This window comes from Callorhinchus milii, unplaced genomic scaffold, assembly GCF_018977255.1.
Source record: "Callorhinchus milii isolate IMCB2004 unplaced genomic scaffold, IMCB_Cmil_1.0 Scaffold9, whole genome shotgun sequence".
In the NCBI taxonomy this organism is placed as follows: domain Eukaryota; kingdom Metazoa; phylum Chordata; class Chondrichthyes; order Chimaeriformes; family Callorhinchidae; genus Callorhinchus; species Callorhinchus milii.
The window spans coordinates 23,985,761-24,010,725 of NW_024704750.1; the positions used below are offsets into that span (position 1 = coordinate 23,985,761).

Consider the following 24,965-nt stretch of genomic DNA (forward strand, 5'->3'; position numbering starts at 1 on the left):
AGCGACGGTCACTCGCTCAATCCGCGGCTGCCGGCCTGCGGGGACGCTGCTGCCTCGCGCCCGCAAGACACACAGTCACTACACCTTCGCGGCGGGCGGATTCTGCCCAAGCGCTTTCCCCCGAGACGACTCGGGAAGACGCGACGCGGAGGCGCCCCTGGCCCGGCGGCGCCACGCCGCGTCCTCGAGAGGCGTCGCCGGGCGCTTGGCGGGCGATAACGCCGTGGAGTGTAGTGACTGTGCGTTTTGTGGGCGAAACGCTAATCCTCGCCGCGCCGCGGGTTCCTTTTGCCCCACGATCCCTCGAACGCGGGGCCCAAAGGCGGGTAATCGGGGGGGAAACGTGGTACGAGGGGCTGAACGGGCTGGGGGGGGCTGAATGGCCTCCTCCTTGTTCCCAATGGATGACCTTTAACTGTGGGCGAGTGGGGGGTGTGTGTGTGTGTGTGAAGGGGAGTAACAGAGAGGCGGCGCAACCTAACTTGTCGGTCGCCCCGCCCCTCGGTCCCGCCCCCCGGCCCCGCTCCCATTGGTCGGGTGACGTCAGCGACCCGGCAGGGCGGCCCGCCGGTTGGTTGGTGGCCCGCGTCGCTCACGCCGGAAGGGCGGGGCGGGATCAAGTTCGGTCGAGGCGGACGGCGGGAGGGAGGGAGGGAGGGAAGGACCGACCAAAATGGCGGCGTCGCTCAGGTCCATGTGTCAGCGGGCGACCCGCTGCTACCTGTCCGCCGACGCCGCGCGCTGCCGGGGCCCCGCCGCCGGCCGCAGGAGGTCGGCGGCGAAAAGTTATGAGGTGAAGTGGCGGTGGTCAGGCGAGTGGCGGGGCCTGACGACGGGGAGAGGCGGCGGGAGCGGCGGCGGCGGCCTGACTCAGGCCATACTGCAGGAGAAGCCGCCGCCGCCGCCGCAGCCGCAGAGGGACGACCGAGGAGGAGGAGGAGGAGGAGGAGAAGATGGTGATGGAGGGGGAGACGGAGGGCAGAAGCAGAAGCAGAACACGGCCTACGCCAAGAAGGTGGTGCTCAGGCTGGCCGGGCTGCTGGGGGCCGGCGGCGCCTTCGGGGTGGTCTACGTCTTCGGTGAGTGGGGGCAGCCCCGAGCCTGGGCCCCCCGGGGGAGGGAGGGGGGGGTGAGGGACACAGAGAGGGAGAGAGAGAGGGACAGAGAGAGACAGAGAGGGACACACAGAGAGAGAGAGAGAGAGAGAGAGAGAGAGGGAGGGACACAGAGAGGGACACACACACAGAGAGAGAAAGAGAGAGAGAGAGAGAGGGACACAGAGAGAGAAGGACACAGAGAGAGAGAGAGAGAGGGACACAGAGAGAGAAGGACACAGAGAGAGAGAGAGAGGGACACAGAGAGAGAGAGGGACACAGAGAGAGAGAGGGACACAGAGAGAGGGACACAGAGAGAGAGAGGGACACAGAGAGAGAAGGACACAGAGAGAGAGAGAGGGACACACACAGAGAGAGAGGGACACAGAGAGTGACACAGAGAGAGAGAGAGAGAGAGAGAGAGACACACACACACAGAGATAGAGGGACACAGAGAGAGAGAGAGAGGGACACAGAGAGAGAGAGAGGACACACAGAGAGAGAGAGAGAGGGACACACAGAGAGAGAGAGAGGGGCACAGAGAGAGAGAGAGAGAGAGGGACACAGAGAGGGACACACAGAGAGAGAGAGAGAGAGGGGGGGGGGACACAGAGAGGGACAGGGAGGGAGGGGGGGTGGTGAGTGTGTGTGTGTGTCTGTCTGGGGGGGGAGGGAGGAGGCAATTGCGCAGCAGCAGCAGCAGCGGCAGCGTCCCCCCCACAAACAGTCGTGGATCGAGTGACCAAATTATTATTACTATTAGTATTTTATTTCCGAAGGGATTGTCGCCCTTGTAATGCCCCCATTCCGTGAAGAGTCGTCTCGACGACGCGATGAGGCGCTACGTCAAATGCCGGCATTGTTGCTGCTGTTGTTATTACTCTTCACTGTCTCCCTTTCACCCATTTTGAGTGCCGCTTGAATGATGATAATAATAATAATAATTATTATATTATTATTACTACTATATTAAATAATACTCGCATTTGACATGGCGCCTTGTCACCTCGTCGAGACGCCTCAAAGCGCTTCACAGGACATATTGTGTTGTATAAGTGGATTGACTACATTCGGAGGCCACGAAGGGAGGAGAGAGGACCTTTAAAGGGAGGTCTTGATCTGTCTCCTCTGCGCGATGGGGAGACAGTGGAGTCGGGGCGAGGGATGGGTGGGTGGGGTGGGGGGGGGGCGATAGGATCGCGGAGCCTGGTGCGGATGAGGACGCGGGCTGCAGCGTTCCGGATGACCGGCAGCCCTCGGAGAGAAGAGTTGGGGAGGCCGCCGGGCAGTGAGGGGGGGGGGGGGTTGGCCTAGACGTGATGAATGGGTGGACGAGGGTCTCAGCGGGCTGGGGTGAGGGAGCGTGGCGGAGCTGGGCCATGTTCCAATTCATTCTTTAAATGTCCAATTCACTCTTTAAATTGACTCAATGGAACATCAGATTCAAGGCGTCTTCGTCGCCTGGTCCTGGGCCGGACGGGTCCAAAGTGCTCACAGGTGCCGTTGATGGCTTTGTTCAGTTGGGTCAGAAGGTGTGGGACCAAACCTGGACTTGTAGTGTTGGATACCACTCTACAATAATGATAATGATAATCATCATAATCCTTGCATTTGATATAGTGCATTATCACGACTTGGAGACTCTCAGAGCGCCTCACGGTATATATACTGCAAAGCGAAATGACGATACAGTGAAACTCTGATGCAGCAGTAGAGCGCTGCACAGTCAGAGGAACTGTCCTTCCTCAAAGCTGTTGGAATAAGAAGGCGGTTTCCTTTGTGGTTTGGTCTCCGAATGGATCAGTCAAGCCGGATGTCAGCCTTCTGCGCTGTAATATTCTCTTTGATTGTACATACGAACAAATGTGTGATTCCACGCGTGAATAATAATCGCCGTGTTAATACGATTAGGGCGGCGCAATGCTCTTCGTTGATTCACGAGAAAGTGTGGTAATTGTGTAGTTTGCAGAAGAAACGTGGCAGCGGATTTGCGGACGGCAGTGTCGCACAAACAGCCGTGGGTGAATGACCAATTTTACCTGTGGGATTGTCGACACGGATTCCAGGAGAGAGAACCTCCCTACTGTTTTCGAGTAGTGCCAGGGGGGGAGTATGTCACCTTCAACAATGCCGTACTCCCCCAGCACTTGTGGCTCAGTGACTGTGCTCGTGCCTGAGTCGGAAGGTTTTGGGTTCGAGCCCCACATCGGGACTTTCGAGCTGGTATCATAATAATAATAATAATAATCCTTGCATTTGATATAGCGCTTTTCACGTCGAGAGGACGTCCCAAAGCGCTTCACAGAATATACTGTAAAGTGAATTGACTGTATATTTGATATATATATACTATATATATATATCATAGTGGTTCGAGCACTCGCCTCACAAGCGAGAGGATCCTGGTTCGATGCCCGGGCAAGTCGAAACCTTAGGCAAGTTTCCTTACCCGACTTACGCAGCAGTAAGTTGGGAGGACCCGGTTGTTAGTCGATTGACGGATGGTATTATTATTATTAAATAATAATATTATTTGACCCCGCGTAGTCTAGGATTACGCCCAGTGGTGCTTTGCCTTATATGGAGGTGCCATCTTTCGGAATGGCTGTATGACAAATGCAGGCGTTATTACTTACTGCTTAGGACTGTCGGTGTCGCTCGTGAACTCAACGCCCTTCAGCCCATAACCTTCTGACTCGGTGCTACCGACTGTGCCGGGCTTGTCTCGGGATTGGGATTCAGTGGCTTCTGACAAGGATGGGTAGGGAGGGGGTGGGTAGCCTGGTGCAGGAAGGAGGAGCAACAACCTGTAGTAGTAGTAGTAGTAGTAATAATAATCCTTGCATTTGCTACAGCGCCTTATCACGTCTGGGAGGCGTCTCAAAGGGCTTCACAGAATATACTGTGAAATGAATTGACGGTACGTTTCGTGGTCGAAACGCGGCAGCCACAGTCGCGGGATTCGGTGACCAAATTATTATTATTATTATTTTTTTTTTGGAGGGGACTGTTTACCCCCCGGAAAAGCGATCCACCGATCGACTAACAGCCAGGTTCCTGCTTGCTGCTAGGCAAGCAGAGGCGTCCGGAGTAAGGAAATTTCCTCGGAAGTTTCGCCCGGCCGGGAATCGAACCCCGGGGTCCTCTCGCTTCCCGCAACCACTGAGGTCCAGGACTCCTGTTCCTGAGATTACCACCAGGTGGCACTCCGATTTCAAAGAATTTATTCAGTGTTTCTTTTTAAACCAATATATCTGGTTGAATAGCACTAAAAGCTGTGCAAAGATAGCATGGAGTTTGACGCAGTCTATACCGGGTTTGCAGCACTCGTGCTGTGTGGAAAGGCTTCTTTGCCCCCCACCCCCACCCCCACCCGGCGCCCCCAGCTCTCTGGAACTCCGTCGCAGAGTCGGTCCGTCTTCAAAAGCGGTTTAGGACCTATCTCGGATCATCTGCGCCTTCAGCGACCTTCACCCCTCCCCTCCTTAGCTCCCCCCCCCAAACCCACCCACAACAAATCAGTTCGGGTTCTTGTCAGGTGTACGAAGCACTTTGCGATGTCCTGCCAACGTAATTCACTTTACAGTGTGTTCTGTGAAGCGCTTTGGGACGTCCTCCCGCCGTGAAAAGCGCTCTATCAAATGCAAGGATTATTATTATTATTATAACAGGAAAGGCACTTCATACTCCAGGATGGTATTTCATGGAGAGGTGGAAGAAAGGTTGAGTGCTTACCTACCGATGGTGTGACGGGGTGTGGACATGTGCAGGTCGGTGGTGGTGTGTGGTGGGGGTGGGGGGGGGGTTTGGAGGGAGTTTGCTGAGAAGCCTGGGTCGCAGAGGTAGATTGAGGTGAGGCTCTGTGGGGAAGGTGGACGGAATTTGCGCTCCATTAAACGGTAAATGAATAACATAGTCGAAGACGGGAGTTTAATCTGGAAGGAAAGCTACGCACGTGAGTGCAGTAAAACATCGAGTCCCGAGGCACAGTGGTTAGGTCGCTCGACTGCCTCGCAAGTGAGATGACCTGGGTTTGATTAGGCAAATTTCCATACTCCGCACACCTGTGTTTGCCTCGCAATGAGTAGGAACCCGGTTGTTAGTCGATCGGTGGATAATAATCCCTTTTTTTAAAAAAAAACACACGCACGCAATTGGGGCAGCTGTTCGTGGGACACCGCTGCTGCGTTTCGCCAACAAAATATTGCAGTCCATTCACTTTGCAGTACTTTGAGACGCCCGGAAGACGTTATAAGCCGCTGCGTCGCATGCGAGGGTTGTTGTATAAATGAGCGTTTCAACAGTGCCTTCGGACCAAGAAATATTTAAATGTATACCTTTGGGGTTTTTTTTTCATGGTATCGTGGAATCGTACAGCCGCGCGGGGAGGCCATCCGGCCCCATCGTACCTGGGATGGCTCTTTGAAAGAGTCCCACTTCCCCGCTCTTACCCCCGTAGCCCTGTTCCTTTTCGAGTCCCTGTCCCGCTCTGAGACCCCCGTCCGGCCCCGAGGGCGCGGTATAAGTCCGAGTTGTTGTTGTTGTTGCCTTCCAGACCGTAACAACGCTAACAAAAAAAAAAATTGCCTCCTCGCCTCCCCTTCTGGTTCCTTTGCCGATATGTGAAATGATTGCAGAAGGAAGGAAAATTTTCCTTTAAATCAGTCGCCTGTCCGTCAGGTTTGGTTGTTTTTCTCCCCCACCCCCCGCCACCCCCACCCCCAACACCCGCCCCACCCGCGCGCGCCCCCACCCCCGGCTATTTTACCCGACGTACTGACATTGTCCTTTAGATGGCAGCAACTGCCTTGGATTCGCCGCCTGCACTCCCCCCACACTTCGGGAGAGTTCGTCATGGCTTGAACTCGCGCCAGACCTGCGGTCTGCTCTGCTCTGTGTGGTCTGCGGAGATACCACAGATTTCCTAAGCCAGTTAAATGCTCGGCTCTCGCTTGGCGCAGCAGCCTTTCGGTTCGCAAGGGATCGCCGCCAACCGCTGGCGAATCCAGGCCGCGCCGAGGACAGGATCCACTCGGGCTTGTTGGGTTGCGTGTTCCTTTGCACCCGTAGACCTCGCTCGTTTTAAAACGCTCTGCCTGTCTCAAGCGCACCCCCGCCCTCGTGCAGTGCCTGTCGCGTAGTAGTAGTAGTAATAGTCGTAATAATTCTCCCGTTTGACGCGGTGCCTTATCGCGTCGTCGAGACGTCTCAAACCGTTTGCAGAGTGAATTGCGGGCAAAGGCGTCTCTGTACGAAGGCCACGCGGATCATTGAGCGAGGAAGGAGAGGGTTCTTGTAGGTCGACACGGGAAAAGCTAGGTTTCTTTTGGTGTGAATGGGCCGGGAGTGGGGGGGGAGGGGGGGGAGTAAGTTTGGGGGTTGAAGGCAGAGGGGGAAGGCACAGCGTGAAGCGAGTTTGAGAGAGTTCCGGTGGGTGAGAGTGCGGTGGTTGCAATGGTCAGCCACTTGTGGTGGTGTGTATTCAGCAGAGGATATACCCACAGCTCTCTCCAGTTTGTTGCGGTGCAGCGGTCTGCCTCGTGCGGTTTTGGCTTCCGCCTGCCCGCGGTTTTTAAGCGCGTCGGGCACTCGCCGTGTGATAGACTCCTCTACGGCGAATCACGACTGCCTCCATCAGCCGAGGCTGTGGGTCGTGTCTTATTCAAGCTGATTGCCGTATATCGGCCCGGTCCGCGCCAGGCTCCGCTTGGACGCTCTGTCTCACGGCTGATCGGTTTTCACGGCCTTTAACTTCACCTCTGTCAGCACCGCCCTCTCGCTCTCTCTCCAATCTCCTCCGACCCCTACTCCTCTGCTCTCCCCCCACGCCTGGTGGATTCAGGCTTTCCGAGCATACCCCCGACCTCCAGTACTTCCATTGGTGGCCGGTCGGACCTTCTGATTCTCCCCCTCTAACCTCTGAAACTCCATCCCTGTCTCCCCCTGTCTCGCCTCCCTCTTTGTCTTCAAATCCCCCCCCCATTAAAACCTACCTCTTTGACTGCACTTACGGCCACCTCACCCCCGTCCTTGGTGTCCGTCCCGACCCTCCAAAGAGTTGCGAGACGCCATTCTGCGTTCAAGGGCTGCACTTAAATTCAAGTTGTTGCCATTGAAGATTTATTAAAAAGATAATCGTGGGGGGAGTAAATGTTTGGAGGGTGGGGTGGGGGCGAGAGAGAGAGAGACAGAAACTTGTATTGGAGTCCTCCCACCGTGTTGATAAGCTCACGGTTCGGTTTAAAGAGTCGTAGTTTTCTGTTTGAAGCGTGGATGGTGGGGGGGGAGAGAGAGAGAGAGAGAGACGCTCTACGTCCCCCCAAAAATTGGTAGTGATAATAATTTTGTCGCTCAATCCACGACTGTCCGTGGGACACTGCTGCGGGCGAGTGGCTGCTCGCGTTTTACCCACCAAATACGCAGCCAATCCACGATACTTCGCAGTGTATCCTCCAAAGCGCTTCGAGGATCTCGACGGCGGGATAAGGCGCTGTATCAAATGCAAGGATTATTACTGTAGTTAAACAAAAAAAAGAAGAATATTTGGCGTCCGGGCACGTATGGTAAGAGCGCGTGCGTTTGCGGCTTAAGCCTGTTCCCATTGTGACGTTGCCCGCCACGGTAAACTACCCCCTAATCCCAGGCTGTTGCTCGGAGCTTTTATCGGCAAGCTGTGATGCTGCACATTTCTTGACCTTTCTCCCCCCCCCCCAACACCACCCCCCACCACACCACACCCCCACACACACACACACAAAAAGAGAGGAGCAAGCAGTTTGCGTTTCATCGAAACGAGCTTGCTAACTAATCCTCCGAAGGGCTCGGCGCCATGTGCCAGTGTGCTGGTGCCAGCAGTTTAAGTAAACAGAAGTATGAGTACCCCCACTTGCATGTGGTGCGCAGCTCAGGCCCCCCTGCTGCTGCCCTGCGGTCCCATCTGCTTCACCACAAAACTTAATTGGTTCCTTTTGTTCAGCATTTTTGTTACATGTATGTGTGTGTGTGTGTGTGTGTGCGCGTATGTGTGTGTGTGTGTATATATATATATATAAAATCTTTCCCTGTCATTAACCCCTTTGAGAACTGTAGCTCAGTGGTTAGAGCACTCGCTTTGCAAGTGAGAGACCTGAGTTCAATTCCAGGCAGAGGGCGAAACCTCGGGCAAGTTTCCTTACTCCACACAGAGCCTAATAATAATCCCTCCAAAACCAAAACAATAATAAATTGGTCATTTTCAATCTACGACTGTTTGTGGGACGTCGCTGTGCGCAATTGGCTGCCGCGTTCGCCCACAAATATACAGTCAATTCACTTTACAGTGTGTTCTGTGAAGCGCTTTGGGACGTCCTCCCGACGTGAAAAGTGCTATATCAAATGCAAGGATTATTATTATTATATTATTATAACTGCTGTCGCATTTCGACGGACCAAAAGAATCGGCCTAGCGAGTTGGACGCCGGTCTTGGAAGGTTTAAGGAACTTAGAAATCGACTCTTTTAAACACTCCCCCCCACCACACCCCCCCCCCCAAATGAATCCCGCTGGTTTATAAAACAAAATCTCGATGTGCTGTTTTCCTGTGTTCTTCTCCTCTGCCCGTTTTTCCCACGCAGCGAATCTTTGCGGTGCCCTGCGGCGTAGTGGTTAGAGCACTCGCCTCGCAAGCGAGAGGACCCGGGTTTGATTCCTGGGCTTACTCCACACACACGCGCCTCTATTTACCCAGCAGTAAGTAGGAACCTGGTTGTTAGTCGATGTGCAGATCGCTTTTCCTTGGATAATAATCCCTCCAAAACGCACGGGAGCCAATTGCGCGTAGCAGCGTTAAGCCGAACAAACGGAGAAAAATCCTAGCAGGCTCGTCGGAGAGTCTCGGATTGAGTGGCCAAGTTTTTATTATTTTTTTTTTTGAAGGAACTACCCTGCAGGACTCCGAGTTGTGCAGATGTTAAGAAACGCAGCTATTGTAGGTTTGGAACAGTCGTCGGCGGAAAAATATTCAGCTCTGCGGCGATCTTAATTGTTGGGCCAATTCCAAACCATGTGCAGCTCTGTCTCTCTAACCACATTACAATGATTTGCCACCTCGGCAAACGTGTTATTTTCTTCTTCCCCCCAACCCCCATCTGATCGTGCGGAGGGACATTTTAACCATAAAAGTTGCTCTACTGATATTCCAGTGAGTTTATTCAGTGACTGGCCTCGTCGCGCAAGTCAAGAAGGATCCCAGGTTACACTCCAAGTCTCTGCTGATCTCTTCGAGGGCGGTGGCGTAATAATAATGCGGTCACTCAATCCACGACCGTTTGCCGGACGGACACTGCTGTGCCTCATGGGCTTCTGCGTTTCGCCCACAAAATGCACAGACAATCCACGTTCCAGACTATTCTGTGAAGTGCTTTGCGCCGTCTCGACGAGAGAGGCAGAGATAATAATAATCATAGTGGCGACAATATTCCTTGCGTAGCGACTTGTGACGCCTTCGAGTTGTCTCAAAGCGCTTCGCTGAATGTTCTGCAAAGGGAATTAATTGGCTGTGTGTGTTTTGCGGACGAAACGCGGCAGCCGACTGCGCGCGGCAGCGTCCCACAAACAGGCGTGGATTGAGTGACCTATTTATAATTTTTTTTCCGAAGGGATTATCACCCCTGGAAAAGCGATCCGCCGAGCGACTAACAATCAGCTTCCTACTTAGTGCTGGTAAACGGAGGCGTGAGGAAACTTGCCCAACATTTCGCCCCGGCCGAGAAATGAGCCCAGGTCCTCTCGCTTGCGAGATGAGGGCCGTAACCACTGAGCTGCAGGACTCCGGGATTATTATTAGTGAAGCGGCTCTGGAGTTGGGGCTACGATGGCCTGGCTTAGGTAGCCAGGGTTTTCACTCACTGAGCACCAGCCCGTCAACATCGTGGCCGCTTGGAAAAGTTAGCAGAGAGCGAGGGTGGGTCCGGATTTTGTGGTCGCCCTCTTCCGTCCCCAACCACAGAACGATTCAGTCTTTCAGAGGAATTTCTCTCACTTTGTTCTGGCTCACACTTGACCAGTAATTGTTTTTCTCTGCCCTGTTGCGTTTTTTTTTTCTTTTCTCTGGTGCCTTCTCTTTCTCTGCCAACTTCACTCCCTTTTTTGCTTTCTCTCGCGCTGTCTCTGTTGTTGCTCTTTCTCTCTCTCTATCTCTCTCTCTTCTCTTTTCCCTTGCGGCTTTCTCTCTTACTTTCTCTGCCTCTCTCTTTCTCCCTCTCTCTCTGCCACACCCTCCCTCTCCGTGCTGTACGTATGAATGAGTGCACATCTGTATTATCCGCGCACTCGATTTTTACTCCCAATGCTTAAGCGCTCCAAGAAGCTATAGCCCGCGTCTTGGAGCGCATATATAAGTGCAAAGTTGTTGTTGTTGTTGCACGGGGATGGAACCTTACCAGAATTCTCTGAGGACCCTGCTACGATTTTCCTCAGCCCGTCTGGCTTCACACGGGTTGGCAGATTGTGTTCCGCCCGCAGTGAAGCTGTTGTTTGGCTTAACACTTGGCGTGCGCGCGCGTGTGTGTGTGTGTGTGTGTGTAAAAAAAAATAACAAAACGTTTGCATCGCCAAGAGAGCAATGGAATAACGAGCTTGTCACGTGAACACGTGCGGGCATATGTGTGTCTGTCTGCGTCTGTTTGTTGCCCCGCTGTGAAAAGGTGCCGCGTCAATATTGCATTTGAACACAACTCCCTCCACGCCCCCACCTCCCCCATCAACAAGCTTCCACAGGGTGTCTTTTTTTTCACAAAGAAGTCTAAATAACTCCAGTCTGCTCCTCAAAGCAGTCACAGACGAATCCAGCTAAAGTGAACCAGAATTGTCTGAAGTGAGTCTCGATTTTATTGTTGCGGAGTTGAGCAAAGCAAGCCGCGCGCTCTCCTGCGTTTCGTGCTGCTCGTTTCGAAACAAAGCAAATTTGAAATAATCCCTAATTTGGTCACTTCGATCCACGGCTGTTCGTGGGATGCTGCTGTGCGCTATTGTCTGCCCCGCTTCCCCCGCAAAATATATACAGTCGTGACACTTCACAGTATATTCTGTTAAGAGCAGTGAGATGTCTCGATGGTGTGATAAAGCGGTATATCAAATGCAGGTATTATATTATTCCACCTGCGAAAATGCTTTGAGGTCTTTTCTGCGTTAGTAGATGCTGTATCATAATATTATTCTTAATGATAATGCATGTAAAGCCACAGTAGTTTGGGTTTTCATTTCTCTTTCTCTTTCTCCTCTCTCTGTCCAGGCAGCAATTCAGTGGATGAAACGGGGAACAAGGTAAGCTGTCTTCTAGTTCCTAAGCACAGTCACGCAGGGTGTGTTATGCAACAACAGCAACAAATAAAATTGCCTTTCACTGTGGGGGGGAACGTCACGAGGTGCTGGACAGTCAGGGATTTGGATCTGAGCTGGGGGTTGGGATCGGGTGGAGGACAGGGCGGGTGGGGTTAGCCTCAGGGGCAGTCGAAGAGGAGGGTGTTGAGCCGGGGCTTGAAGGAGGCGAGGGAGGGAGAGAGGCAGAAGCACTGGGGGATGGAGTTCCAAAAGTTGGGGCCGGAGGGGCTGAAGGCTCGCCCGCCAATGGTGGGCCGGGCCGGGCGGGGGTCGCGGAGCAGGCCCGGAGCCCGCTGAGCGGAGGGAGCGGTCAGGTCGATATGGTGTTGGCAGGTCCCAGAGGTGGGAGGGAGCAAGGGCGTGAAGGGCTCTGAAGTAACAGGTGTGAAGTGGAGCATTTCTGCTGACCTGGCATACAGTTGCAAACACGGACCTATTATAAATCATTTTTGGAAAAAAAAAGTCCCTTTTTCGAGGGAAATTTCTTTCCCGTCCCCCTCCGACTCTCCTTTTTCTTTCTCTTCTCCATCCCACTGCCACCACGTATTCTTATCTCCGACCACAAAACAAATCGCAAAAAACATTTCTGTGCTCGGTTGACAGTCGGTGTACTTGTCGCAAGGCGGATTAATCCCCTCCCAACCTGGTCCAACCTGTGGCTTTTGCTACGAGACATTTACTGCTTTGACAACCGCCATCGGCTCCCGCGTTTCGCCCACAAAATACACAGTCGCTCTCCGCTTCACAGTATATTCTGTGAGGCGCTCGGAGGCGTCTCAACGACGTGATAAGCCGCTGTAGCAAATACAAGGATTTTTATTATTTATTATTTTTATTATTCGAAGTGTCGGGGTACAATCTGAGTGGGCGCTTTAGGTTTTATCTCTCCCCCCTCCCTCTCCTCAAGACATTGCCTCTTTCACATGGGGATAGATCTCCATGTACCCCCATGCGAAAGAGGCAATGAACTGATGCTGAGTGCTGGCAGCCTAACGGCTCGTGGGGAGGGCATTGAATCTGTTGGCTGTTATCAATTTTCTACCCCATTGCATAAGTTAACTGACCATCACAGATTACACACGGGCTTTGTGCTTGATGGCCAATGCCGCAGTGAATGCTTTTATGTGTTGCTGACTTTTGTGGCCACATAAATCTCGAGCGTGTTAAGAATCGGCAGTGATAAATGGGGGAAGCTCTTGTTTGGAAGCAGTGCGAGGCGCAAGCCTCTCTCTGTTCCTGCTCTCCTGCTGTTCACAATACTCATCTAATGACTCTGAGGCGATCGCTTCTCGTCCTGTAGCTTAGTGGTTGGAGCTCTCGCCTCGCAAACGAGAGGACCTGGGTTTGATTTCCCCCTCCGGACACAATTCCTTACTCCACCCGCCTCTGTTTACCTAGCAGTAAGTAGGAACCCGGTTGTTAGTCGATCGTCGGATCGCTTTCCGGGCGTAATAATCTCCTCAAAACTTCAGTAAATTTTAAATACGAATCACGCTTTAGAGCTCTTACTAAACACATCTCTGTATCCACTACCTGTTGGGCCTTTGGCTTGCAGGGTTAACAGGACTTTGCAACAACATCTCCCCCCGATTCACAATCTCTCTCTCTCTCTCGTATCCTCCCGTCCGAATGGCGGAACAGACTCGAGGGGCCAAATGGCCTCTTATTCCTATGTTCCTAATGAAATTCATGCCGTTTAGATAATTTTCTCTGAATTATTAAGTGGGATTCTAGGTGCAAGCCACTTGGCTTCCAAACCGCCCGTCCTAGTTGGTTTGAAGAGCAGCTTGGAAGCTGTGGGAATGGTGTGCTCTTGAGTTACACTCCCAGCTGGTTCTCACGGTCCAGAGCCAGTTAGAACTCTGTCGTGAGACTGAGGTGCTTGATGCCACTTAACATCTTCTTGAGCATCGCGACCTTCCGTGGGAAGCCACAGTGGGGGCACACTCCTCACACTGCCGTGCTGAGGGGCACTTCGCTCTTCCTTTCCCTTTGAATCGTTGACAGCAGCTTGTGAACTTGTGCGATTGACCACCACAGCCGTGGGAAGAGCGCCCACACTCTCTCTCTCTCGCCTCGCCTCTGCAGGCACACTCCACACCAGTTCACTTGTCAGTGGGAAAAACATCAAGGTGAGCGTATGAGAAAGGACCATTAGCAGCTTCGTCACTTGGATGCTAGTAGCCTGGGATTGGGTGCCTGAGAGTTTCTCATCGACCCAGCTCGGGTGCAAGTAATAATCCTTGCATTTAATATAGCGCCTTTGAGAAGTCTCAAAGAGCTTCACAGAGTATACTGTAAAGTGTAGTGACTGTGTATGTTGTGGGTGAAACGCGGCTGCCAGTTGCGCCCAGCAGTGTCCCACAAACAGTGGTGGATTGAGTGTCCAAATTATAATTTTTTTTGGAAGGGAATGGACGGAACAACTGGGTTCTTACTTACTGCTGGGTAAACAGAGGCGTGTGGAGTAAGGAAACTTGCCCAACGTTACGCCCTGTCTTCAGGCGCCACTTTAAGATGGGGGTAGGAAGGGGCAAGGTGGAGGGATAGAGGAAGAGTGTTCCGGAGTTTCAGGGGGTAGTGGCTGAAAGCCACGGTCACCAAAGGTGGCTCGAGGGACATGCAGGAGGCCGGAGCCAGTCGAGCGGAGGCAGCGGGTTTGGGGTAAGCAGCTCGGAGAGGTACAGAGGTGGGTGCCAGGGTATGAAGGGATTTGAAAATGTGAGCTGACTCGCTGATGCAAGGACTGACATCAACCTCAATAAAGATGTGAACGACTTGTGAATGTGGCATAATTGCTCCTTTCACACACACACACACACACGCACTCAAATGTCCCTCGTTTTACTATGGGAAAAGCTGGTCACATCACAGAGCCCTCGGTGGATTGGGACTAAAACCTCTCACATGTCGGTGTTTCCATGCACCTGAGGTGAGAGTCCCAACACCTGACTGACTTCTACTCGGCACAAGCCAGAAGCAAGCACTCCATTAGGTGAGTCCGTGTGAGCCTAATGGTGATGTGAAGCCGTTCTCAGGCTAATTGTGGAGCACTTTGATGTGCGAACCCTTTGATATGAGGACCTCCGTTTCCATTATCAAAGGGAAGCTTTGATTGTAGCTGACGTCATGGCAAAGGGTTCCCATTATTGAGAGACTCTTTGTATTTGATATAGCGCCTTATCACGTCGTAACTGGAGAAAGGGGATGTTTGCCAATTGGTTATGTTCCCTTCAATCTATTTCATTGGATGAGAATAATGAACCTGAGAGTACTCGCCTTGCAAGCGAAAGGACATGGGCTCGATTCCCGGGCGGAGTAAGTTTGCTTCTGTTCGCCTTTGCTGTCAGTAGGAACCCAGTTGTCAGTCGATGGGTAATTAATAATCCCTTCAAAGTAAACAAAATAACAATACAGTGGTCACTCAATCCATGACTGTGTGTGCGACACTGCAATTATTATTATTATCATCATCCTAATGGTTAAGGAAGTGAACAGTGATGCGCCTCCATTGGCGTCTGGTTGAGAACAAGGGCAAACGGTGGGAAACTGTGGCTCCAAAAAGTCCTTCCCTGCCTCACCCAGTGTGCGATGTCACCGAGGCTCCAGATCGCTTCCTTTTTTATCTTCTTATTTCCACTTGAGGAGTCCTGCCTCCATGCGCCAGTAATTATGCGGATGGTGGAATTAGTCAATGAGCTGGTGGGCAAGCTCCGATGGCTCCACGACTTCTGATGCTGAGCCCTTTGTGAGCTTTTTGCGGAGGGAATGCAGCGGGAAGGAGTCAGCCTTCCCTGGCAAAGCACTCTGTGGCTGCTTGTGCTCTGGGACGCCGCCCCCCGTGTGAAGGGAGCGATATAAATGCAGGTTGTTGTGATGTCGGCACTGCGCGCAAATTGGCTGATGCATTGGCCCTCAGAGCGCACGGTCTCTACGCCCTACAGGGTGTCTTGAAGCTCTTCGAGACGTCCTGCCGATGTGAAGGGCTGTTGGTATTTAAACCCCTCTCACTCCAGGACTTTAGTGAAGTCCTGTAGCGTAGCGGTTCGCGTGCTCGCCTCGCAAGCAAGTGGAACCCGGGCTTGTTTCCCAGGCGGGTCAGGGTGAAATCTGACTCCACACACATGCCTCGGTTTACCTTGTTTTACCCGTTGCTATTTGACATAGCGCCCTTTCGCGTCGTCGAGACATCTCAAAGCCCACCGCGCAACATACGTGTAAAGTGAATTGACTGTACATTGTGTGGGCGAAACGTGGCAGCAGTATTCCACAAACAATTGTAGGTGTAGTGACCAAACTCTTATGAATTTAATTTATTTAGTTTCGAAGGGATTCAGAAAAGCGATTATTACCTCCAGGAATAAGGAAACTTGGCTGCGGTTGCTATCCTCCCGGGAATCTAACCGGGTCCTCTCGCGTGCGAGGCGAGCGCACTAACCACAAGGCTACGGGACCCCCAAATGAATGAATATCGTTGCCACCTGAGGCAGGTTGAGTGGATGTCGCAGTTTTTGGGGCTGTTGGAACCCGTGGAAGTTTGATTGATTGGTTGATTGATGAGTCGATTGGTGTGGGAACATTTTAGAAACTTGACACCCCGTCCGACACACTTCTCTGTCCGTCATGGGAAGTTCTGTGCGTCCTCTCGGCTTTAAGCTGTGTGAACGAGGATGAAAGGACCAGTTTGATTAAAGAGTTTATGATCTGCCCGCTTGGTGTTAAAGCTGGCCCCCGTGAGGTGCACCGGCACAAGTTAGGAAGCCGATCCCAATGTGCTAACCACCCACCGTTTGATGTTAGTGACAGATTTTTTTCTCGAGAGTCTCGGTTCATTTTGCAGTGCAAGTAAAGCCCGTCTGCATTTCGTAATCTCTTGGCTCGGTTTACCTTCCTCTGGAACCAGAGCAACTTCAGCACAGACGGCAATGCCACGTGGGAGTCCTGTAGTGTAGTGGTTAACATGCTCGCCTTGCAAGCGAGTAGACCCGGGTTTAATCCCTGTGAAACCTGAGGCACGCTTCCTAGCTCCACACACACACACACACACATGCCTCTGTTTGCCGAGTAGTAAGTAGGAACCCGGTTGATAGTCGATTGGGAGATCGCTTTCCGGGGGTGATAATCCCTCCAAAAAAACAAATAATAATAATTTGGTCACTCAATCCATGACCGTTTGGGACACTGCTGCGCGCAATTAGCTGCTGCGTTTCGTTCACAAAATTCGGTCAATTCACTTCACTGTATGTTCTGTGAAGCACTTTGAGACGTCTCGAAGGCGTGATAAGGCGCAGAATCGAATGCAAGGAGTCTCAATAATGGGAACCCTTTGCCATGACGTCAGCTACAATCAAAGCTTCCCTTTGATAATGGAAACGGAGGTCCTCATGGTCCTCATATCAAAGGGTTCGCACATCAAAGTGCTCCACAATTAGCCTGAGAACGGCTTCACATCACCATTAGGCTCACACGGACTCACCTAATGGAGTGCTTGCTTCTGGCTTGCGCCGAGTAGAAGTCAGTCAGGTGTTGGGACTCTCACCTCAGGTGCATGGAAACACCGACATGTGAGAGGTTTTAGTCCCAATCCACCGAGGGCTCTGTGATGTGACCAGCTTTTCCCATAGTAAAACGAGGCACATTTGAGTGCGTGGGTGTGTGTGTGTGTGAAAGGAGCAATTAAGCCACATTCACAAGTCGTTCACATCTTTATTGAGGTTGATGTCAGTCCTTGCATCAGCGAGTCAGCTCACATTGAGAGGTCAGTCAGTGCCTGAACAGATCTGTAGACTACAGTGAAGATGTATTTTCCACCGCGTTTGTCAGGACACTGTCGTGCGCAATTGGCTACCGTGTTTCGCCCGCAAAATACAGTCACTCTACAGTATATTCTGTGAAGAGCTTTGAGGGTCTCAACAACGTGATAAGGCGCTATATCAAGTGCAAGGATTAGTATTATTCCTGGAGCTATCCACTCTAATCCTGCTCTCCCCAAAACCGTATACACCATTGCCCTGCAAGCATTTTATCTAATTTCTTTTGGAAATGACATGAAGGGATGGGTTTCAATTTAACTGCAGTCCAGAGCTTCAAAAGTTGTGGGCGTCCTTCACCGCACGATCCTACTGTCCGCACCTGTGCACCTACAGCCTAAAGCGGCCTTGACTGGAAATGAAGGCACCAGGTTGAGGTTTCATCAGTTAACCAATGTTAGCAAAATAGAATTAAAGGGACAGCGACAGCATGAATACAGAACTGGTCGGGAGACAGAAAGCAGAGAGTGGTGGTTGAACGGTTGTTTTTCTGAGCTGGAGGGAAGTATACAGTGGAGGCAATATAAGATAGATGGTGCAATCTTAAAATGAGTGAAGCAACAGAGAGACCTGGGGGTTCATATAAGTAAATCTTTGAAGGTTACAGGACAGGTAGATAAAGCTGTTTAAAAAAAAGCATATGGGATACGAGGCTTTATAAACAGGAGCGTAGAATACAAAGGTCAGGAAGTTATGATGGACCTTTATAAACACTGGTGAGGCCTCAGCGAGAGACTGGGATCAGTTCTGGGCCCCACACTTTAGGAAGGATGTCAAGGCGTTGGAGAGGGTGCAAAGGAGGTTGACCAGAATGGTACCAGGAATGAGGGACGTCCGTTATCAGGAGGGTGAGAGAAGCCGGGATTATTCTCCTTCGAGCTGTTCATTCGTTCTGCAGTTTATGTGAAGAAATCTACAGCGTACAGTTTGGGACACGACATGTCAAGCGACTGCCAGGATGGTGGAAAGCAAACTCGATGGATCTTGGTCTTCTATCGCCCAGCAAATTCTTGTGCTCTTATAATCCACGGGAATACACAGGAGCAACGGTACTCGAGCTGGCCACCTCCATCAGAGCTGTTTGGCTCTCGCCGTGGAAGTCTCGCTCTGCTGGGCTCTGTGTAGGTTGGCTCCTCTTTACATTTGGCTCGTATTTCTGTCCTTCATCTGAGGCCTGGGAATCGAATGGAAAGCACCTGAGCTCGGGACAAACTGCAGGCCCTTGAAAGGCTCTCTGCCTCGTGTGATGGGACCCTCAACACACTTAGTATCTCGGTGCGAGTCAAGGGCTTTGATGTCTGTGCTCTGTTGCAGGTGACTGCTTGGGAATTTTCACACCAGCCTTTGTCCTTCGCTTACTTGCGCATGTGCCGGCCGGGAAGTGTGCGGGGGAGTGAGTGAGGAGTGCCCGTGGATGCAGCACACACGCCTTGAGTCCTGGTGACAAAACCGCTCCTCTTTTGAACTTGAGGTGCTCGCTGTATGTTCTCCGCACATGGCCGAGTGGCCTGCCTGCCTTTTCAACCCGCAGCACACTCCCCAAGTCGCGGCTGTGTGTTAGAGAATAAGGCGGAGAGAGAGTCACACATCTGCCTCCCTCTGCTCCTCTCATGTGTTAATTGCCAGCATATTCGGGCTAATGTTAAATGTCTCGTGTTAATGTAGCACACTCCTCGCAATGTGGCTTAACACAATCCTTTGATTTGAGCTCCGCTTGGTTCCCACGCTGTTCAGGGTTTGGCGGGTTGCACGCTGTAGAGCTCCGGTTACATGAAATCATGGAAACTTAACTAACTTGTGAGCGTGTTGTTGGGGTCTGGAATGCATTGCCTGAAAGGCTGGTGGAAGCCGCTTCGATAACGACTTTTAAGAGGGAAGTAGATCATTATTTGGTTATGGGGCTATGGGGAGAGCGCGGGGGAGTGGGACTGATTTGGATAATTCTTCCCCAAGAGCCGGTACAGACACGATGGGTCGAATGGCCTCCTCCTTGTGCTGTATGATTCTATGTAAACTGATGATCCCAAATCTCCCGATGAGGAGGCGAGGGAATGAGTTGTAAGCTTGTGGGCTTCGGCTGAATATCAAACTACCTCTTCCCGATCAGCTTTACCTAACAGTAAGTAGGAACCCACTTATTGGTCGATTGGTAGATCGCTTTTCCAGGGTAATAATCCCTTCCCAAAAATAAATAAGTAAATAAATAATGTGGTCACTCAATCCGCGACTGTTTGTGGGACACTGTTGCGTGCAATTAGCTGCCGGGTTTCGCCCACAAAATATGCACCCAATTCACTTTACAGTATAATGCTGTGAGGCGCTTTGAGGCGTCTCGAAGACATGATAAGGCGCGTTATCAAATGCAAGGATTATTATTATTGTTCTTTCCCGGATCCCCTTCTGCTATCCAGGCTGAGGTGTTCAAACCTGATGCAGCGAGCGTACAAATGTAAGAGCCTCGGCGTTTGGTGAATGCCTGGGAATCGCTCGCTTCGCCAAGCCCGTTTGCCTGCACTGGCTGACGTTCAAAAGATCAGGAGAGGTCGAGTGTACGTGTGACTGAAGCACACGCCTTACATGACAGTGTGAAGCAGCCCCGTCCTTTGAACCTATTTTCTATTGCTCCTGTAAGTAGGCAAGTCTTGTTCACAGGCCGCACACACCCTGCATCAAAGCTTACAGAGGAACCTCTGGAAATCCAGACAGCCGGGTGAGTAGCAAAGATCACTAGAATTCACATTTATAATGGTAGTAATAATAATAACCCTTGCACTTGATGTAGAGCCTTATCACAGAATGTACAGCAGTATCCCACAAACGGTCGTGGATTGAGCGTCCAATTTAGTGTTGTAAAAAAAAATTTGGAGGATTATTACCCTTTCACAAGCGATCCGCCAATCGACTAACAACCAGGTTCTTACTTGCTGATAGGTAAACAGAGGCGTGTGGAGTAATGAAATTTGTCAAATGTTTTGCCCTGCTCGGGAATCGAACCCGGGTCGTCTCGCTTGCGAGGCGAGCGCACTAACCGCTGAGCTACAGGACTACATGCAACATTTCTGGTGGACAATTGACCTTTTCCCGCTCTGCTCTCAACTGGAGAAATCCACATTTTCCGCACACTTGGAAGATTTTTTTCGAATGAATGCACGGCTTAATTTTTAATGGGAAGAACGGAATCGTTGCTGGGCCTGTCACCACGAGAGGATGCCCAATGGGAATATGAGCTGAAGTACTGCATCTCTGGCCAACATAACACATTACAGACCCGTACGCCAGCACAAGACTGCCTGAATCACTGTGAAATAAACTGGATTTGCACACACTGGCAGGCCACGCTTTCTCATTGCCTTTTGCGCTTATCTGGAGCCCTGTAGTGTATTGGTGAGAGCGCTTGCCTCGCAAGCGAGAGGACTCGGGTTCGATATCCAGGCAGGGCGAAATGTTGGGCAAGTTTACCGGTTACCTACCAGTAAGTAGGAGCGCAGGTGTTCGTCGATTGGGGGCAATAATCTCTTCAAAAAAATAAAATAATAATAATTCGGTCACTTAATCCATGACTGTTTATGGGGCACTGCTGTGCGCAATCAGCTGCCGTGTTTTACTCACAAAATATACAGTCACTGCATTTTACAGTAAACCCTGTGAAGGGCTTTGAGACATCTCGAAGAAGTGATCATATCAAATCCAAGGATTATTATTGCTTTTACATCCTTCCAAAAAAATGGGAGTGCACTAACTCTCCTGCCTCAAAGGTGGTGTTGCTTTGGTATGAATAATAATAATGTTAACAAACTTTGCATTTGACACCGCGCCTTACCGCGTCTTTGAGACATTTCGAAGCGCTTCGCAGAGTACTCCGTGAAGTGGAGTGACTGTGTGTTTCGCAGGTGAAACGTGTGGCGGCCAATTGCACACGGATTGCGATGGTGTTATTGCCCTAAACCAGCCCTGCCTTTTAGATCGGGGTCCGTTCAGTCCACTGTGTGCGAGACTCCTTGACAGACTCTAGTACGAGGCTAATTTGCAACTGGATCCCGGGCATTGCTGATAAATAATTGATTTAGCTTTGGTGGTTACAATTACTGCGCCCTGGCCACTCAACCCGCTGTTTTTAAGATGGCCTGGTTTTACCCGGTAGATTTAGCTGCGTTTTAAAGGCAATTGGATTAAAAAAATAAAGCGAGGCAACATGTTAAACCAGCTGGTAAATGGGACATGCAGAGAGGGTGAGCAAGCACCAGCTCAGATACTGTGGGATGTGCGCATTCGGCTGCGTGTGGAGTAAGGAAACTTGCCCAACCTTTTGCCCGGCCCGGGACTCTAACCCAGGTCCTCTTGCTCGCGAGGCGAGCGCTTCAACCACTACACTACAGGACTCCACTCTACGGAATGTACACTTTCGCCCACAAAATATACATTCAGTGCACTCTACGTCCCGTGTGTCCCGCAAAGCGCTTTGAGACGTCTCGATGACGCGATGAGGCGTTGGATCAAACGCAGCAGTTGTCGCAGTTAGGCCTTCGGATTATGCCTCGTGGAAATTCAGTATCGTGTTAAATATTAAGATAAAATAGTCTTACGAGACTAGGTGGAATTTCAGGCCTCTGGTCTGCAGGGAAATGTGGTGTAGCATTTGTCTAATGAGTCATTGGAATGGGGTGTTGGCAGCGTTGGAGATCTTTACCCTCCTGCGCGTTTTGCCCACAAAACACACAGTCACTGCACTTTACAGTGTATTCCGTGAAGCGCTTTGAGACGTCTCAAAGACGCGGTAAGGAGCTTATCACGTAAGCGAGGATGCAAGGATTATTATGATTATTGCAAGGATTATTGTGATCATTCTTATAGTCGTTGGCTGAAGGAGCTTTTGCTGCTCATTTTTTTTTAGAAATAAACCACACCCCTGGGATCTTGCCAATGCTTCCATGGGAAAATGCCAAGCCTGTCCCACGTGAGAAACCTCCAGCTAGTCCCGCAGTGAATAAACTGAGGCACTGGCCTCCCAGGGTTTCCCAGTGCAGCAGATGTGTTGGTTGGCCCTATAGACCTGTCCGCTCCCTCCGCTCAGCAACCTCCGGCCTGATCCGCGTTCCCCCGCCCACCCCACCATCAGCGGTTGGGACCTTCCAACTCCCAACCTTTGGAACTCCATCCATCCCACAGTCCCTTCACCTCACTCCAGTTCCTTTCCTCCTTCGTGGCCCGTCTCAAGACTCTCCTCTTTGACCGCGCCTTCGGTCATCCTCCTACCCCTACCCTCTCTGCCCCCCTCACCTCCTGATCCCAACCATCCCCAGCTCGGGTACAAATCCCCGACTGTCCAACGACTTGGGACGTCCTCCCGACGTGAAAGGCGCCGTGTAAGCGTGATTTGTTGCGGTTGGCGATCGCTTTGAACCGTGTGTTGCTTTCCCACCTCGCTGGGCCGTCGATATAAAACTCTTCGAGACGTCCTCCTACGCGAAAGGCGCTGTGTCAGGACAAGTTGTTGGGGATAATAATAATCCTCGCATTTGACATAGCGCCTTATCACGTCTTCGAGACGTCTCAAAGCGCTTCACAGAATGTGCCGTAAAGTGTAGTGACTGTTGTGTTTGGTGGGCGAAACATGGCACACACGGACGGCTCCCCCCCACCCCCCCCGCCGCCGCCCCGGCACCATTTGCTTTGCTGTTATAACGGCGTCTGTCAGAATAAGGTGCCACGGTCTTTGTTCCCCGCGCAATGGGCGAACACAGGCTCTCAGGCCCTTATCCAAGTCTTTGGGAGCGGAGCAGAACAGACTGGCTTTGTGTTCGAGGACCCGAGGCAATGTTTAAAAAGATACAAAAGCCCAATTATTTTGTTTGCGCTATTAAGAAGGGAACGAACGTGCACCGGCCTTCAATTCAGATGGTTTTTGGCAAGAGCTCAGGCTTCTCAGCTGGGAGTTGAGTGCTGCATTAGGCAGGGAGATGGCACGTTGGGCTAATCTCACCGCGCGTTTGTAAGGCTTTGCAACAAAGCACTTGCTTTTCTTGGGCAGCGAGACAACTTCTCTTTACCGATGAAGTTGGGAGCCTGAAGTTGAATGTCCCTTCGTGCCCTCGCACTTCCCTGCAACCCCCCACCCACCACCCACACCTCCACACCACCACCTCCTGCCTCCGCTCGGCTGGCTCCGGCCTCCTGCTCATCCCTCGTCCCCTCCGCTCCACCATCGATGGCCGTGCCTTCAGCCGCTACGCCCCGAAGCTCTGGAACTCTCTCCCTCAGTCCCATCGGTTTACCCCATCCCTCCCCGCTTTCAAATCCCGTCTGAAGACCTTCCTTTAGGATCGGGTTTGCGGTCACCTCCCCCCTACCCCCCGGCTCGGGGTCAGAATCTGCCACTGTCAAGCGCTCCGGGACGCTACCCCGCATGAAGGGTAAATGCAAGCTGTTTTCGTTGAATAATAATCATCATAATAATCCTTGCCCTTGATATAGCGCCTCATCACGCCGATGAGACCGATTACAGTTGTGTTGAAGGTGAACCTCACTTGTTCACCTCGTATCTGTTGGGAACCTTGGCCGTTCGCTCAATCTTCAGGTCGATCCTTTCGTGATCTGCTGAGCCGTGCGTTGCGGGAAGGTTTGGTCACGGGTCTGTCCTGAGTTTATCTCCGTGGAGCCGTAAGAGCACCTCTGAGCCAAGCCTCAGCGGAATTGTGTGTTGGCATCCCCGATCCACGACTGTTTGTGGGGACGCTGTTGTGCGCAATTGGCTGCCGCCTTTCGACCACAAAATACGCAGCCGCTGCACTTTACGGTGTACCCTGTGAAGCGCTTTGAGGTGTCTCAACGACGTGACAAAGCGCTAAATCACATGCAAGGATTGTTGTTGTTATTTCAACTGAAAGCCTTCACCTCCTACAGTGCAGTCCCATATCGGGGTTGCCTTGTTAAGACGATGAGCTCCCGTCCTGCTGCAGGTCTCAAACCGACAACCCTCTGACGCATTGGTACAGAGTGAGCCAAGAGTGACACAGTGAGCTTGTGACTGGGTGAGGTCTGGTGGGTTTTGCTCGTATTCAGAATGTATTACGCGTCGGGAGGTCGAGGAGGAAGGTCTTTAGATGGCGACCTGGAGATGGGGAAGGAAGGGGCAAGGCGGGAGGATAGAGGGAGAGAGTTGCAGAGTTTCGGGATGTAGTGGCTGAAAGAGTAGACGCCAATGGTGGAACGGAGGGCACGGAGGGCAAACAGGAGGCCGGAGCCAGCTGAGCGGAGGCAACGGGGTAGTGGGTTGGGGAGTAAGCAGGTCAGAGAAGGAGGGAAGTGCCAGGAGATAGACAGATACCAAACAGTGACCGGGATATAGTTTTAAGTCCTTTTTTTATTAGGAATCGAATGTGCGGAGGGGAGTTTGTGCGAGCTCTGGGACTTTGCTGTACACCCCGCGTGAGCCATGGTGATTTCAGAACCAGCTGCTCCCTCGCTCCACTGACAGATGTATCTGAATATTCATATGTTTGGAGATTAATTTCGCTCTTAATTGGGAGAATGGTTGTGGTGCTGTTGAGTGTTCCCAACCTGCTGGTAAACAGGCTGCACAAACTGATCATTTTTCCCTCTTTTTCCTCTCCACAGATTCCAGATGAATTTGATAATGGTGAGTAAAAACCAATTTGGGATTGTTTGCACTGTTGGGCTCTGCTTGAGGTTGGCACGTGGACGC

The 24,965-nt window shown here is 51.6% G+C and overlaps 1 protein-coding gene across 1 annotated transcript in view; it reads left to right on the forward strand.

Annotated features, from left to right (window-relative positions):
• The first annotated feature begins 673 nt into the window (after positions 1–673).
• timm50 (translocase of inner mitochondrial membrane 50 homolog (S. cerevisiae)) overlaps positions 674–24,965 on the forward strand; it is a 50,264-nt gene continuing 25,972 nt past the window's right edge. Inside the window, exons 1-3 of the mRNA XM_042338166.1 lie at positions 674–1,079; positions 11,365–11,396; positions 24,878–24,899. Coding sequence (XP_042194100.1) covers positions 674–1,079; positions 11,365–11,396; positions 24,878–24,899 — 460 coding nt within the window. The remainder of the gene's footprint in view (positions 1,080–11,364; positions 11,397–24,877; positions 24,900–24,965) is intronic.